This window comes from Artemia franciscana, chromosome 13 (assembly GCF_032884065.1).
Source record: "Artemia franciscana chromosome 13, ASM3288406v1, whole genome shotgun sequence".
Lineage (NCBI taxonomy): Eukaryota > Metazoa > Arthropoda > Branchiopoda > Anostraca > Artemiidae > Artemia > Artemia franciscana.
The window spans coordinates 10,072,808-10,087,692 of NC_088875.1; the positions used below are offsets into that span (position 1 = coordinate 10,072,808).

General features: G+C 33.6%; 1 protein-coding gene across 2 annotated transcripts in view; it reads left to right on the top strand.

The window, feature by feature from the left end:
• Positions 1 to 14,885, top strand: part of LOC136034492 (four and a half LIM domains protein 5-like) — a 48,527-nt gene that overhangs the window by 13,378 nt on the left and 20,264 nt on the right. For both annotated transcript variants that reach the window (XM_065715708.1, XM_065715707.1), the window contains exons 2-3: positions 2,062 to 2,210; positions 11,645 to 11,814. In XM_065715708.1, coding sequence (XP_065571780.1) covers positions 2,062 to 2,210; positions 11,645 to 11,814 — 319 coding nt within the window. The remainder of the gene's footprint in view (positions 1 to 2,061; positions 2,211 to 11,644; positions 11,815 to 14,885) is intronic.

Sequence of the window (14,885 nt, forward strand, 5' to 3'; positions counted from 1 at the left end):
TCGACTTCCCTCGCAAATCTTTCAAGCATTGATCCAGAGCCTCGAGCGATTTTTTGTGTGCCATTGTGCACTCATCCCAAATAATAAGTTTGCATTGCTGCAATACTTTACCCATCCCAGATGATTTGGAAATATTGTACGTGGGAGTTTCTGTAGAATGCAAATTCAGAGGCAATTCAAAGCGGAATGAGCAGTTCTTCCACCAGGCAGCAATGTTGCGGCTATTCCGGACGACGCAATTGCCAACGCTATATCATTTTTGATCGAATTGATGCCAAAATCAGTTTTATCACAAACGTTTTACCAGTACCTCCTGGCGCATCCAAAGAGAAAATTTCTCCAACGTTGTTATCGACACAATGCATGTATTGTTCAGAGCGGAGCTTCGTCTGATTCAGGCGGATATATAGCAAACGTTCTGATTCAATTTTAGCATACATATCAACGAAGAATTGGTAAAACAATTCACGGCATTGTAAAATATAATTTTCTTCATCCTGCCGAATCATTAGTCTATAGAAATAATAATGCATTGCACTGCATTTCTTATTCATTTCTTTGTTAGTGGCTGGATTCATCAATTTAATATTAAAGTGATAGCCGTCGGCTCCATCCCAAAAAATGATAGGATATTGTAGGGCATCGTAGCATCGATGAGTTTCAGCAATTCTTAACAACTGAGCGTTTCGCTTATGAAGAATAATATCTGGAGGTAAAAACTGATCACCGACCATAACGATTGCCACTTCGTCGATAGTTGGAGCATTGTATCTACGCACATGTTGGCCAGGGGGCGTTTTGCCACCGGAAATAACTATTTTATGCGTATCAGTAGGCATCAAATCGATGGCTGTTTTGAACAGACGCACTAAATTATTATTTTCGTGGAAAAGATGTTGCAATTGGGAAACGATTGTCCTTTCAACGTTGGGAGAAATTTCGCAACGTGCATTCAATTCAGAATTTCTATCACTGATGAAGTACAATTGTAAAAATTTATGATTCTCGCCTGAGAATGGTAGAAGGGACCCTGCTCTGTGATAAATTTGCCCTTTTACTTTGAAAGTAGACATAAATTGATCTGGATTAACGATTTGGGCTCCAAACGACCTCGTTTGGAAACATGAGTTGTATTTTCTGATTTGTGACAAAAAACGCTTAGATTCTGACGTAGTTTCAGTAAGGAAAGTCTTCAATGGCTTTGGTGGTGCAGCCAATAGAGGAAGTTTAACTTTTCCTGAGGCGCAACACATTCCCATTGTTTCACCATTGAATTTCAAGGCCTTGCAATAGGGACAAATTTTAGACATTGTCCCGATTTGAAAACATCTACTCAAGCTATAATCATCGACTGGGCTGTACCTGAATGCCAGGCGATAACTTTCAGGTTGCTCTGATTCCTCGGCACGCTTTCTTTTCTTACTTCTCTATCAGCAGCAAGCCTGATTTCTTGCTGTTCTTGTGATTCCTTGGCACGCCTTCTTTTTTCACTTTCTCTTTTAGCAGCAAGTCTGGTTTCATGGTGCTCTGGTAGTTCCTCGGCACGCCTTCTTTTTTCACTTTCTCTTTTAGCAGCATTTCTCGGCTGTTGCCATTGTAAGTTTATCAGTCATTTTAAAGTTAAGCATTAATAGATTTCTACGTGAACGCATGTCTTAAATATCTTTAATGACGTCACCGTCAGAACAAAAATGACGACAACTAACTTCATGACGTCAGTCAACACACAAACATGACGTCACCTGACAGACACATCCACAGACAACTTATTTATATATATATAGATATATATATAGATATATATAGATATATTATATATATAGATAGATAGATAGATTACATTTATGAATTAGTTTCAAATAAAGGTATCAATCAATAAAAAAAGAAAGCTTCCATATCATGCAAGGTTGTCATTTTTTTGTATTTTTTATTTGTAAATATCTTCTATCTTAACATCAACATCAAGAATAATTAATTATATTGCAAACTTTTCACACATCATTGTAAACACTGTGTCTAGTTTTACCAGACTCAATAATTATAGCATTTCATTACTTATAGAGACTCATCATCATCGTCATCAGATTCGTCGGATGATGAAGATAATGATAAAGGAGCAGTTATCAGCAGTTTGGATTCAGACGATACCAAGTTTAAGTGCGCTCTGAAGAAAAATTGTAGAGAGGGTGACCATAAGAAAAGAACAACCGGTGAGATTTTCTTATAAATTGCATATAAACGACATCGCTGCATTCATGCTTAAATTTGCTACACGAAACAAACTACTGAAAAAGCAGCATGTGAATAATCGCTCTTGAATAATCACTCTTGAATAAAGTTAAAACTGGCAATTGTTTCACTTGCCATATCTTTTATTAAACGCAGTTTTTAAATTGTGCTTACTATAGGCCATGGTTCATCTTTTACTAGTTTGCAGCTACTGTTGCAGCCATAATCCGCTGAAAAAACTCGTGCTTCTTTCATTTTCTTATGAAAATGTTTCTCTAAAGCATTTGTTAAAATTTGAGAAAAAAATGAGTTTTAATTTAAGCGAGGAAAATGGAAAATCATGTCAAATCACATCTGTCAAAGATGCTGAGAGAGAGAGAGAGAGAGAGAGAGAGAGAGAGAGAGAGAGAGAGAGAGAGAGAGAGAGAGAGAGAGAGAGAGAGAGAGAGAGAGAAAGAGAGAGAAAGAGAGAGAGAGAGAGAGAGAGAGAGAGAGGTGTCGTTTGTATGTTATCCATCTTTTATATTTTTTTGCAAAGCATAATTTTACGGAACTGATAGCTCTAAAAATGTGGGAGAGGATTTGGTCATTAGCAATGTCCGAGCTGCAGTGCACGATGCCAAAAGGAAGTCTGAGAACCCGCAATAACCTTTTGGCCTGAGCCCCGACTCTGTTTAAAGAGCCCATCTATAAAAATAACAATAGAAGCATTTACCCCAATCACACATAGCACTTCCAGCTGAAGGAAAAGAACCAGGAGAACGGTACCTGCGCAAAGCAGGCTATTGTCTACACGAGAAAATGTTCAAAGTTTGAATTTTTGTTCCCCTTCTTGCTTTGTTTTAATATAATACTTGCTTAGCATTTTTTTTTCTTTTTTTTTTGTATTACTACCACTAACAAAGCTCTGCAGCACCCAAGCATGCTGAGGCCAACAGAGCTACGCATCGCACAAGTTCTTCCTCTGTCTCGATACATTCTGAGTTTCAATCTTCGCCCCCTCCTATGAAGTTTCAAATTTCACTTCCAGCCCCATTCGGGGACGATAGGGAGGGGAACTATTTTTCGTTTGGCCTTAAATAGTCAGACATAAAACGCAACTAACTAAACTAAATTACTTTTCTATTTTACAATGACGAGTACTTTGGTTAACAATGAAAATAAAAATAAATGCATAAGAAATAAAAGAAGCTCATTTCAAAGCAATGCCCCCCTTCACCTAGAAAAGTTTTGGGCTAGCCTCTTTTGCATATTGTCAGTGGGTACTTTTGCATCTTCTCTCTTGACTTATAGTGAAAGAGAAAAATGCAAGTAGGGAATATTTAATATTACATTCTAAATCCTCGAAGAACAATTCTTATAAGCTGAAAGACAAGGCTTAGATGAGCACCATAAACAAGCACAAGCTGGAACACCCAGACATAAACTTGTCAAAATTTTATATTAGCTAATATTTTACATCTTAATATAGCCAGATATAAATTATCCAATATATAGCCAGCATTTTGGCTGGAATACTTGTATATAAATTTCCAAAAAAATACGGGTTCGTGCTGGTTGTTGTATTCATCAAAAATAAACCGATTCTAGTTTAGGCTTTTACTTAACAGCCATTCACAAGGCTTGATGTCAGTATATACAGAATATAACTCAAACGAATAAGGAAGCTGACTTCCATCTCCCCTATCGATAAAGCAGAAACCAACTTACTGGTATTAAATGAAAAAAAAACAAGTTTTTTTTAACTGAAAGTAGGGAGCGATATTAAAACTTAAAACGAACAGAAATTACTCCGTATATGAAAGGGGCTGTTTCCTCCTCAACGCCCCGCTCTTTACGCTAAAGTTTGACTCTTTCTCTCAACTCTACTTTTTAGAAAAGAAAAAAAAATAGTTTTAGCGTAAAGAGCGGGGCGTTGAGGAGGGAACAGCCCCTTTCATATACGGAGTAATTTCTGTTCGTTTTAAGTTTTAATATTGCTGCTTACTTCCAGTGTAAAAAAAATTTTTATTTATTTAATTTCTGAACATTTTTGAATTAATGCATGTTTTAATTTTGGCTCTTTGCACATGAATAATTAAAACAAAATTTGCATATTAATTTATTTTATGGCTAAATGGCTTTCTCATATTTTTGATCGGACGAATTTGAGAAAAACGAGCGGGGGAGGCCTAGTTACCCTCCAATTTTTTGATTATTTAAAAAGGCAACTAGAACTTTTAATTTTTTACAAACGATTTTATGAGTAAAGATATACCTAACTTACGAATTAACTTTTGTAATGAACTTCTATATTTCTATATTTTATTGCTCTTATAGGGGGTTCACCCCCTTGTCAATACCTCGCTCTTTACACTAAAGCTCAGATTTTGTCCCAATTCCTTAAGAACGACCCCTGAATCACAAAGACCGTAGAATAAATAGTTGAAATTAATAAAATTACTTTAGCGTAAAGACAGGGGTATTAGGAGGAGGTGAGGCCCACACATGCGCAATAATTTCTGCTCGTTTTAATGCTTTTCCTTACTTTCAGTTCAAAAAACTTTTTCATGTTTATTTTTTCATTGTTCTTAAAAAAGTGCGAAAAAATCCTGCGCCCCTCCATGGAAATTTTCTTTCCCCGTGACAAATTCCTTCATGGAAATTTCTCCCCGCATAACTCCCTCCCATCAACCCCTCCCCCAACCAAAAAAATCCCCCTGAAAGCGTCTCTACACTTCCTAATAACCATTACTATGTGTAAACACTGGTCAAAGTTTGTAACTTGCAACCCCTCCCACGGGGACTTTGGGGGAGTACGTCGTCCCCAAAGACATGGTTATTCGGTTTTTCGACTATTTTGAATAGAATGGCTGTCTCAGAATTTTAATTCGGTGACTTTGGGAATAAATGAGCTTTGGAGGGAGCCTAGGTGCCCTCCAATTTTTTGGTCACTTAAAAAGGCTACTAGAACTTTTAATTTCGGTTAAAATGAGCCCTCAAATGACTTTCTAGGACCACTGGGTCGAAAACGATTACCCCTGGAAAAAAAACATATAAACGCGCAACCATGATCTGTCTTGGGGCAAAAAATGCAAAATTCAACATTTTTGTAGATAGGAGCTTGAAACTTCTAGTGCAGGGCTCTCTGATACTCTGAATTTGATGGTGTGATTTTCGTTAAGATTCTATTACTTCTAATGGGGGTTTTCCCCTATTTTCTAAAATAAGGCAAATTTTTTAAGCTCGTAACTTTTGATGGGTAAGTCTAAACTTAATGAAACTTATATATTTAAATTCAGCTTTAAAATTCCATTCTTTTCATATAACTATTGCTATAAAAATTCCGTTTTTTAGAATTTCGGTTACTATTGAGCCAGGTCGCTCCTTACTACAGCTCGTTACCACGAACTGTTTGATTACTACGAACTGCTTGATTACTGGCAAATTGGGCTTTTGATAGCCGGATCGTTGTTTGTAAGCCCAGAGTAGGCGTATTCTCGGACTCAATGACATGTAAAGTCTGAATAGTATCTTGCTAATTCTGGTACCATTAAAAAAAACAGCAATAAGAATAATTCTCATGAAAGTATATCCCTGAATTCAAGGCTTAATTTAACATTTTTGGGTCCTTTTGGAGGGGGGTGTGTGTGATACATTAAGGAAAATTTGTCCCCATTTTCTTCTATACATACAAGGGAGTTAAATTTTCCAAGTGTATTTATGCAGGTAATAATCCCACTATTTCACTGTAAAAATAGAGGCACTATCATTTTGTTTAACTTTTACAAGATTCTCCCGAGTACCAAATTAGCAACAGATGTCCCTATTTTTAGATCTAGATTTAGATTTAGATTTAGATTTATTTTTAGAAAATTAATTAAATTAAAATTAAATTCAGATTTAAATTTCGATTAAATTTATTAGATTAGATTTAATAGTAATTTTTTTAGATTTAAAAAAAAAATTAGATTAGATTTAATAATTTTTAGCAATAATTAATTTAGATTTATTTAATAATTAATTAGAATTATTTAATAATTAATTAGATTTATTTAATAATTAATATTAAATTTAGTTAATTTTTAGTAATAATTTTTAATAATAAAAAAAAATTTAGATTAGATTTAATAATAATTTTTTGATTAGATTTAAGATTAGATTAAATCTTAGATTTAAATTTCTCCGGTACCAAATTTAGAATGTTGTTATCCAAACTTTTGGATGCCTTCCAGGCTCGACCAAAAGGTTGTTAAAATCTACTAAAACTAACAGCTCCGTTCCTACTGACACTGTCGTAATAGCTGAAACAACTGAAAAATAGCTTTGAACTTACTTTTGTAACTTTTACTAAATATAGTTAATATACATCTTAAGTAAAATAAGTCTGCATCAGCATCATCATCAGTATTGCAATCAGATTGAAACACATTGAAATATTACTACAGTTAAACTAAGATGGGTACATCTGGAACGTATGAAGATTATTCCCTTATAAGCTTAATAAGCCCTTAGTCACTTCACAACGGTTGCCGATGGCTGTTAACTTTGTACAACTTCTGTAGTTCATGTAAAGTTACTGCAGCTGACAACCTGGAATGAAGTCTTAGATGCAAAGAGCCCAAGATTGCTGCTTAAGCAACAATTATAATTTTATCGGAAGTTCTGCTCTGCAACAAGTCGTTAGAAAGTTATTACATTTATATGATGGATAAGTATAATTTAAAACAATTTAAATCTTGTTTTCTCCTAGGTAAAATTATTTTTCGTTTGTTTTGAAACTACATTTGACTTCTACAATATATTTATTTATCTTGCTCGTGCCTCTAGTTCTTAGACTTCTAGAAGTCTAGACTTCTTACAGAATACTAGTTGTCATTTTTTCTCTATCACTTCAAAATTAAGAACGAAATTAAACTATGCAACTTTCTAGCCAAACCAATTCGATGAGTCAAACTACAGCTTTTTACGTTTGTTTTCTTTGGTTGTGGAAATATTTTCATTTTCTAATGAAATCACAAGTCATACACTCTTCTAGTGGCGATTATTCGTTCCAAGTTTAACTTGGTGGTTCGTCAATTATTTATATACATTTTAAGAACACGGTTGTTCGTATCCATTTTTTATTAGGTTATAATTTAATTTACCTGTCACTATAGAGTTGAGGAGAAATGCTCCAGGTATAAGATTTGCGGGGACTCAAATTGATAAAAGGGTTGAAATAAGCGAAAAAATTGCGATTTTTTTAACGAAAAAAAATCAACTCGTGTAGGTTAAACTAAAAATATCAATGAGGGGAATCATTTGATTGGCAGTTATTTAATTAGATATTTTGTCAAATTCCTTCTTTTCTAAAGAGGTCAATTGAAACTGTTTTTTATAGCCTTTTTTTATTCTTATTTTGCTTCAGTTTCAACGGCACAAAAAAGTTCCGAGACCAAACTAGTCATCTTGTATTTCTTGTAATTCGTTTATTGTTGAATATTTAAAGTCTACAAGACGAGTGCCTGAAGCATGGTATTGAATGTAACTCTGGGAAATGAGAGTTTCTCCTCTTCAACTGGTGTTAAGGCAGACCCGTCCCATCCGTGACTTCTGAACTCTTTGACCTCTAGGACCCGTCTTTTTCATCTTCATCTTTTTTCCATACTAAATTCGCAATGTTTCGTCATTGCAAACATTCTACGGATTACATTTTTATCAGAAATCAAACATATTAGCTAGAGACAGCATTTTTGACCAAACAAGGAAAGTAAATTAGCTTTAGTTTGATTGTCAACATAAATGTCAACATAATGTGACATATTATGTGACATAATGTGACATAACATAGTGTGTCAACATAAATGTGGCCAAAACTGAAGGCTATTGTAATAAAGCCACGGGAGATGAGTAAGCAATAATTCCTTGGGTGAGCCCTCCCCCAAAACATAAGCTCCTTTGCATGAGCCGCAGCAGGAATAAATATTGAAATCCCTTTTTTGCTGTCAAACTTCAAGTCGAGATGAGTCTCGAACCGTATCAAAAATTTCACCTTAATGCAGGCATTTTTAGGTTCAATGAAGATAAAATTCTGTACTATATTGAAATAATAGTATAACGAAGAATAATATTTAGTCATTTTGATTTTTATGCCTTCTTTTTAAGGCTATGGCATGAATACGGCAGGAATAAATATTGAAATCCCTTTTTTGCTGTCAAACTTCAAGTCGAGATGAGTCTCGAACCATATCAAAAATTTCACCTTAATGCAGGCATTTTTAGGTTCAATGAAGATAAAATTATGTACTATATTAAAATAATATTATAACGAAGAATAATATTTAGTCATTTTGATTTTTTATGCCTTCTTTTTAAGGCTATGGCATGAATATTTTCTAAAACTGGAATTGTCAAATTAGCACAAGGGATCCGTAATCATTGAAATTATCTCAAAGTGGGATCAGTGCTCGTACTTTCAGTCTCTAGGCTGCATCAAAGATTTTTGTTCAAGAATTTACCAAAGTTCTTTTTTTTAAGGTTTTAAGACCAAAATAGCAGTCCGAAAAAAACAATTTATTAGTTTCTAAGGAGAAATAGTCTTTTTGCTTGTGTTTTACGACCATTTTACGATCTGAGAAATATTTTGGTGGAGAGGGGAGCTTAAACCTCGTAGCCCTGGGGATACATCCCTGGCCAGTTGCCAATTTTTATTAACAGAGCTGGGCATAGAGAATAATCAATTTTCACATATTTATGTAAAATATACATGCAGTGGCATGAACACTGGTCATTAAAAAAAAAATAAAAGCTTCAGATTTGCAGACAATATCTTTAGGGTTCTCGTACTTGTTACTTTCCACTGTATAATTTTCAATAAGATCGCAGCTCTTTCTGGGTGTTTAGCCCATTTTAGTTAAAAAATGCACATTTTTATGTAAGGAGTAAGGAGCGACCCGGCTCAATAGGAACCGAAACACTAAAAATCCGAATTTTCATACCAATAGATACATTAAAAGAATCAGATTTTTATGCTGGTTTTAAGTGTATAAGTTTCATCAGGTTTAGTACAGCCCATCAAAAGTTAAAAGCCTGAGAAAATTTACCTGATTTTCGAAAAACGGGGGAGACATCCCCCAACAGTCATTCAGTCTTAATGAAAGTCACACGATCAGAGTCAGCGTATTAGAGAACCCTACTGTAGAGGTTTCAAGCTCCTATCTGCACAAATCTGGAATTTTAAATTTTTTGCCTGGAAGAAAGATCACGGATGCGTGTTTATTTTATTTTTTTTCCAGAGGTGATCGTATCGACCCAGTGGTCCTAAAATTTCGCTTAAGGGCTCATTCAAACGGAAATTAAAAATTCTAGCGCCCTTTTTGAGTGACCGAAAAATTGGAGGGCAACTAGGCCCCCTCCCATGCTCAATTTTTCCCAAAGTCACCAGATCAAAATTTTGAAATAGCAATTTTGTTCAGCATAGTTGAAATATCTAATAACTATGTATTCGAGGACGAATTAATTCCTCAAAGTCCCCGAGGGAAGGGCTGCAAGTTACGAACTTTGCCCATTGTCTTACATATAGTATTTGTTATTGGTAAGTATACAGACGTTTTCAGGGTGGAGTTTTTCAGGTGGTAGGGGTTGGGGTGATTGGGTTACGAAGAGAGATCTTTTCATGGAGGAATTCTTCATGAGGGAAGTTAATTTCTGAAGGTGGCGCTGGATATCCCAGCATTATTTAAAAAAATACATCATAAATTAAATTAAAAACAAGTTTTTTCAACTGAAAGTAAGGAGTGACATTAAAACTTAAAACGAACTGGAATTATTACGTATATGAGGGGGTTCGTCCCCTCGTCAATTCCTCGCTGTCTACGCTAAATTATTTTTAGTAACTTCAAAAGAACTGTTTATTCTAATTAAACGGTCTTTGGGATTCAGGGGTCATTCTCAAAGAAGTGGAACAAAAGTCGAACTTTAGCTTAAAGAGCGAGGCATTGACAAGGGGGCAAATCCCCTCATATTACGAATATGAGGAAGTTTGCCCACTAGTCAATATCTCGGTCTTTAAGTTAAAGTTCGAATTTTGTAAAATAATGGCCAATATAAGGAATAATTTGTTTGTATTATTTTCCGGTAAATTTTACCCTAAGCAACTTTATAACTATGATTTTTATGTGATAATAAACCGAAGATATTGTATGTCTTCGGCTTGTCGTTGTTATTAAATAATAAAAAAAAACAGGTTTTTCCAACTGAAAGTAAGGAATAACATTAAAACTGAAAACGAACATAAATTATTACGTATATCTTTTAAATGTCTTTTCTTTCATTCATTTCAGTCATTTGAGAATTGCCCAACTTGTGACTGTTATTTTCATAAAAATAGTTTCGATCTCTTTGGCCGTTTTGTTACTATGCCTTTCAAAATTAGTTTCGCAAATATCGCTAATTTAAGCTACGTGGGAGAATCTTTCCATGGAAAAATTTCTTGTCGGGGAAGGGAATTGTCCATGGAGGGGGAGCTTGGTTTCCCGACATTATATAAAAAACTATCAGCAATTAAATAAAAAACAAGTTTTTTCAACTGAAAGTAAGAAGCAACATTAAAACTTAAAAAGAACGGAAAATATTACGTATATGAGATGGGTTCTCTCTTCTCAGTAGCTCGTTCTTACGCTTAAGTTTCTTTTTCAACTTTTAAAAGAGGCTTTTATTCTAATTAAAATTGCCTTTGTTATCTAGGAGTCATTCTTAAGCAACTCAAACAAAAATCAAACTTAGGTTATTATGAGATTATTATTAGTTTAAAAATAGTAAAAGTGATAAGGAGATTTAGTTTTAATTATTCATGTACGGTGAGCTAAATTCGAAACCATTAATTCATTAATTCAAAAAAGTTCAGAGATTAAATAAAAAAACAGATTTTTTAACTGAAAGTAAAGAGGGACATTAAAACTTAAACCGAACAAAAATTATTTTTGTATGTGAAAGGGGCCGTCCCCTCTTCAAAGCCCTGCTCTTTACGCTAAGTTTTTTATTTTTTTTCAATGTTAGAGTTGTGACAAAGAGTCAAACTTTAGCGTCAAGAGCGAGGTGTTGAGGAGGGGACAGTCCCTTTCATATACAGGATAATTTCTGTTCGTAGTAAGTTTTAATGTCCCTCCTTATTTTCACTTAAAAACACTTGTTTTTTTTTCATCAAGATCGCAGCTCTTTCAGCTGCTCAGTTGGCACTTTTTATGAACTGAACTGGGTATGAAGGATGATAAATTTGTATATATTTATTTAAAATATAAATACAGTGGCATACATTCCTGTTGTAAAAACTTTCTTCTCGCATTATTTCCAGGGCTGAAGACCCCAGTGTCTTACGCAAAATTAAATCCGATAAGATAAAGTTAAAAAATGATAATAGTTTACAATAAATTTAAATTTTACTTTTCCCTTCCAGGCTCAAAGAAAGTTGAATATAAGAAAAAACAATGGCATGACAAGTGTTTTGTTTGTGAAGTTTGCAAGACGGATTTTTCGAACAAATCCTTCTTGTATAAGGAAAAGAATTTTTACTGCCAATCATGCTATCATGACAAGTTTGCACCCAAATGTCAAAAGTGCTCCAAGGTAAGATGGAATGATTTCCCAAAATTTAATTTATATTATAGAAGAAAAATGATTTTTATTTCAATCTTGCTGTCATGACAAGCTTGCATCCCAATGCCAAAAGAGATCCAAGATAAGATTGAATTATTTCCCAAATTTAATTTATAACATAAAAAACAACCGTTGTTGTCAATCCTGCTATCATGACAAATTTGCACCCAAAGGTCAAATATACTCTAAGCTAAGGTGAATTCAGTTCATGTCATGAAGGAAGATAATTTTTACCGACATTCCTGCTGGAATGACAAGCTTGCATCCACATGCCAAAAGTGATCCAAAGTTAGATTGAATTGTTTCCCAGAATTTAGTTTACACTATAATAAGGAATTAACCTTTAGTCTCTATCCTGCTGTCATGACAAAATTGCACACAAGAGGTAATATGCTCTCCAAGATAGATTTTTATTTGCCAAAATTCAATTTATATTATAAAAGAAAATAATTTTTACTGCATAATATTCCTAGGCTAGACGGAAATACCCCACAGAATTTATTTTTTGTTATTAAAGGAAAGCAACTTTTACCGTCAATACTACTGTCATGATAATCTTGCACCAAAAGGTCAAAACTGCACTGAGGGAAGATGGAATTATTTCCCATAATTAAGTTCATATTTTGAAGGAAAATAGTTTTTAATGTTAATCTTGCTATCATCACAAGCTTGTATCCAAATGTCAAAAATGTTCCATGGTTAGACGGAATTGTTTTACAGAATTTAATTTAAACTATTAATGGAAAACAACTTTAATCGTCAATTCTACTGTAGTGACGATCTAGCACCCAAAGGTCAAAATTGCTCTTAGGTAAAGATGGAATTTTGTCCCAGAATTTAATTCACATTATGAAGAAAAATAACTCTATTGACAATTCTGCTGTCATGACAAGCTTGTATCCAAATGTCAAAGTGTTCCATGGTTACAGAGAATTGTTTTACATAATTTAATTTAAACTATTAATGGGAAACAACTTTAACTGTCAAGTCTACTGTCATGACGATCTAACCCCCAAAGGTCAAAATTGCTCTTAAATAAAGATCGAATTTTGTCCCAGAATTTAATTCACATTATGAAGAAAAATAACTCTATTGACAATTCTGCTGTCATGACAAGCTTGTATCCAAATGTCAAAGTGTTCCATGGTTACAGAGAATTGTTTTACATAATTTAATTTAAACTATTAATGGGAAACAACTTTAACTGTCAATTCTACTGTCATGACGATCTAACCCCCAAAGGTCAAAATTGCTCTTAGGTAAAGATGGAATTTTGTCCCAGAATTTAATTCACATTATGAAGAAAAATAACTCTATTGACAATTCTGCTGTCATGACAAGCTTGTATCCAAATGTCAAAGTGTTCCATGGTTACAGAGAATTGTTTTACATAATTTAATTTAAACTACTAATGGGAAACAACTTTAACTGTCAAGTCTACTGTCATGACGATCTAACCCCCAAAGGTCAAAATTGCTCTTAAATAAAGATCGAATTATGCCCAAGAATTTAATTCAAATTACGAAAGAAAATAACTCTATTGTCAATCCTGTTATCATGACAAGCTTCTATCCAAATGTCAAAAGTGCTACATGGTTAGATAGAATTGTTTATTGAATTATATATATATATACATATATATATATATATATATATATATATATATATATATATATATATATATATATATATATATAAATATATATATATATATATATATATATATATATATATATATATATATATATATATATATATATATATATATATAAATATATATATATATATATATATATATATATATATATATATATATATATATATATATATATATATGCTACCGGGACTTAGAACGCGGTAAGCTTTTATATATTTGATTTTCTAATTATGTATAAGCATAATCCATTGCGTTATTCTTTAGTTTTAATTCAGAAGGTGTCAAATATTAAATTTCAATGTAATTCAGGAATTCTGGCGTGAATTTAAATCCTCTTTCCTGTTAATGCACCAAAAATTCCTCAGTTTTATAGGATTTGTTTCCTTTTGGGACTCGTTGTGATTCACACTGTTGCTCTTCTAAACACAGATTCCAGTTATGATTCGATGTGATCACCCATGAGGCATTTCTTCTAACCACAGATTTTGTTGTCTATTATTTTCGTGTGGGATTCGTTGTGATGCTTGTTGTCGAATGTCTTCTAGCCACAGGTCTTGGTTGTGCTCGCTATCGTGCATCATTACCTCAGACATTTTTCCATCCCTCTCGCTTTAGCTGTTTAGGTTCATTCAAAATCAAATATAATTTCGCATGAAGTCATATATACAATTTTTGTTCCAGCTCTTCACTAGTCGTTATAGTTTGCTTTAATTGCGTTGTTATATAATTCAGCAGCAATCAGTAATGTTTTAATGCCTAAGCCTTCTGAAATATCTAAATGACGCATTGGTACAATCATCTTTTTATTCTTTAGTTTCAAATCATAAGGTGGTAAATCCGCCATTCAATTTCTCTTTCCAGTTTATCCTTCACGGACGTCAAAAATAATGTCCTTCCATTCCAGGGTGGTTAAGAAATTCATGTGTGAATTCATTTTCTCATCCCTGTGCATCTTTGCAGACGCTGAAATAACACTTCTTCGTTCTAGAATGCAAAATTATCAGTGTCAAATTGAATTAAGTAATTCTGGCGTGAATTCAATTCCTTCTTCCGGTTTATCCTTGACAGACTCACTTACACTAAAATAACACGCTCCTTCATTCAATGGTAATTTTGCATTGCCATCTAACAGCAGAGTTTGTTCCGTAACATTTTTCTTTGCAGTTCAGTGTGATTTTTTTTTTCTGTTTCATTTTCCATGCCTTTCTCTTTAGCGGTTCAGTCATTTGTCATGTTGTGTAATTTTTTATAGATACTAAAAACAGTATGACCACTCCTGGGATAAAACTAAAGCTCAGGGTGTTTTTTCACAGTTAAAAAAATTTTGAAGAATAGAAAGTTAAGCCTACAAACCAAGATTAGAATATTGGAAGCTACAGTGATG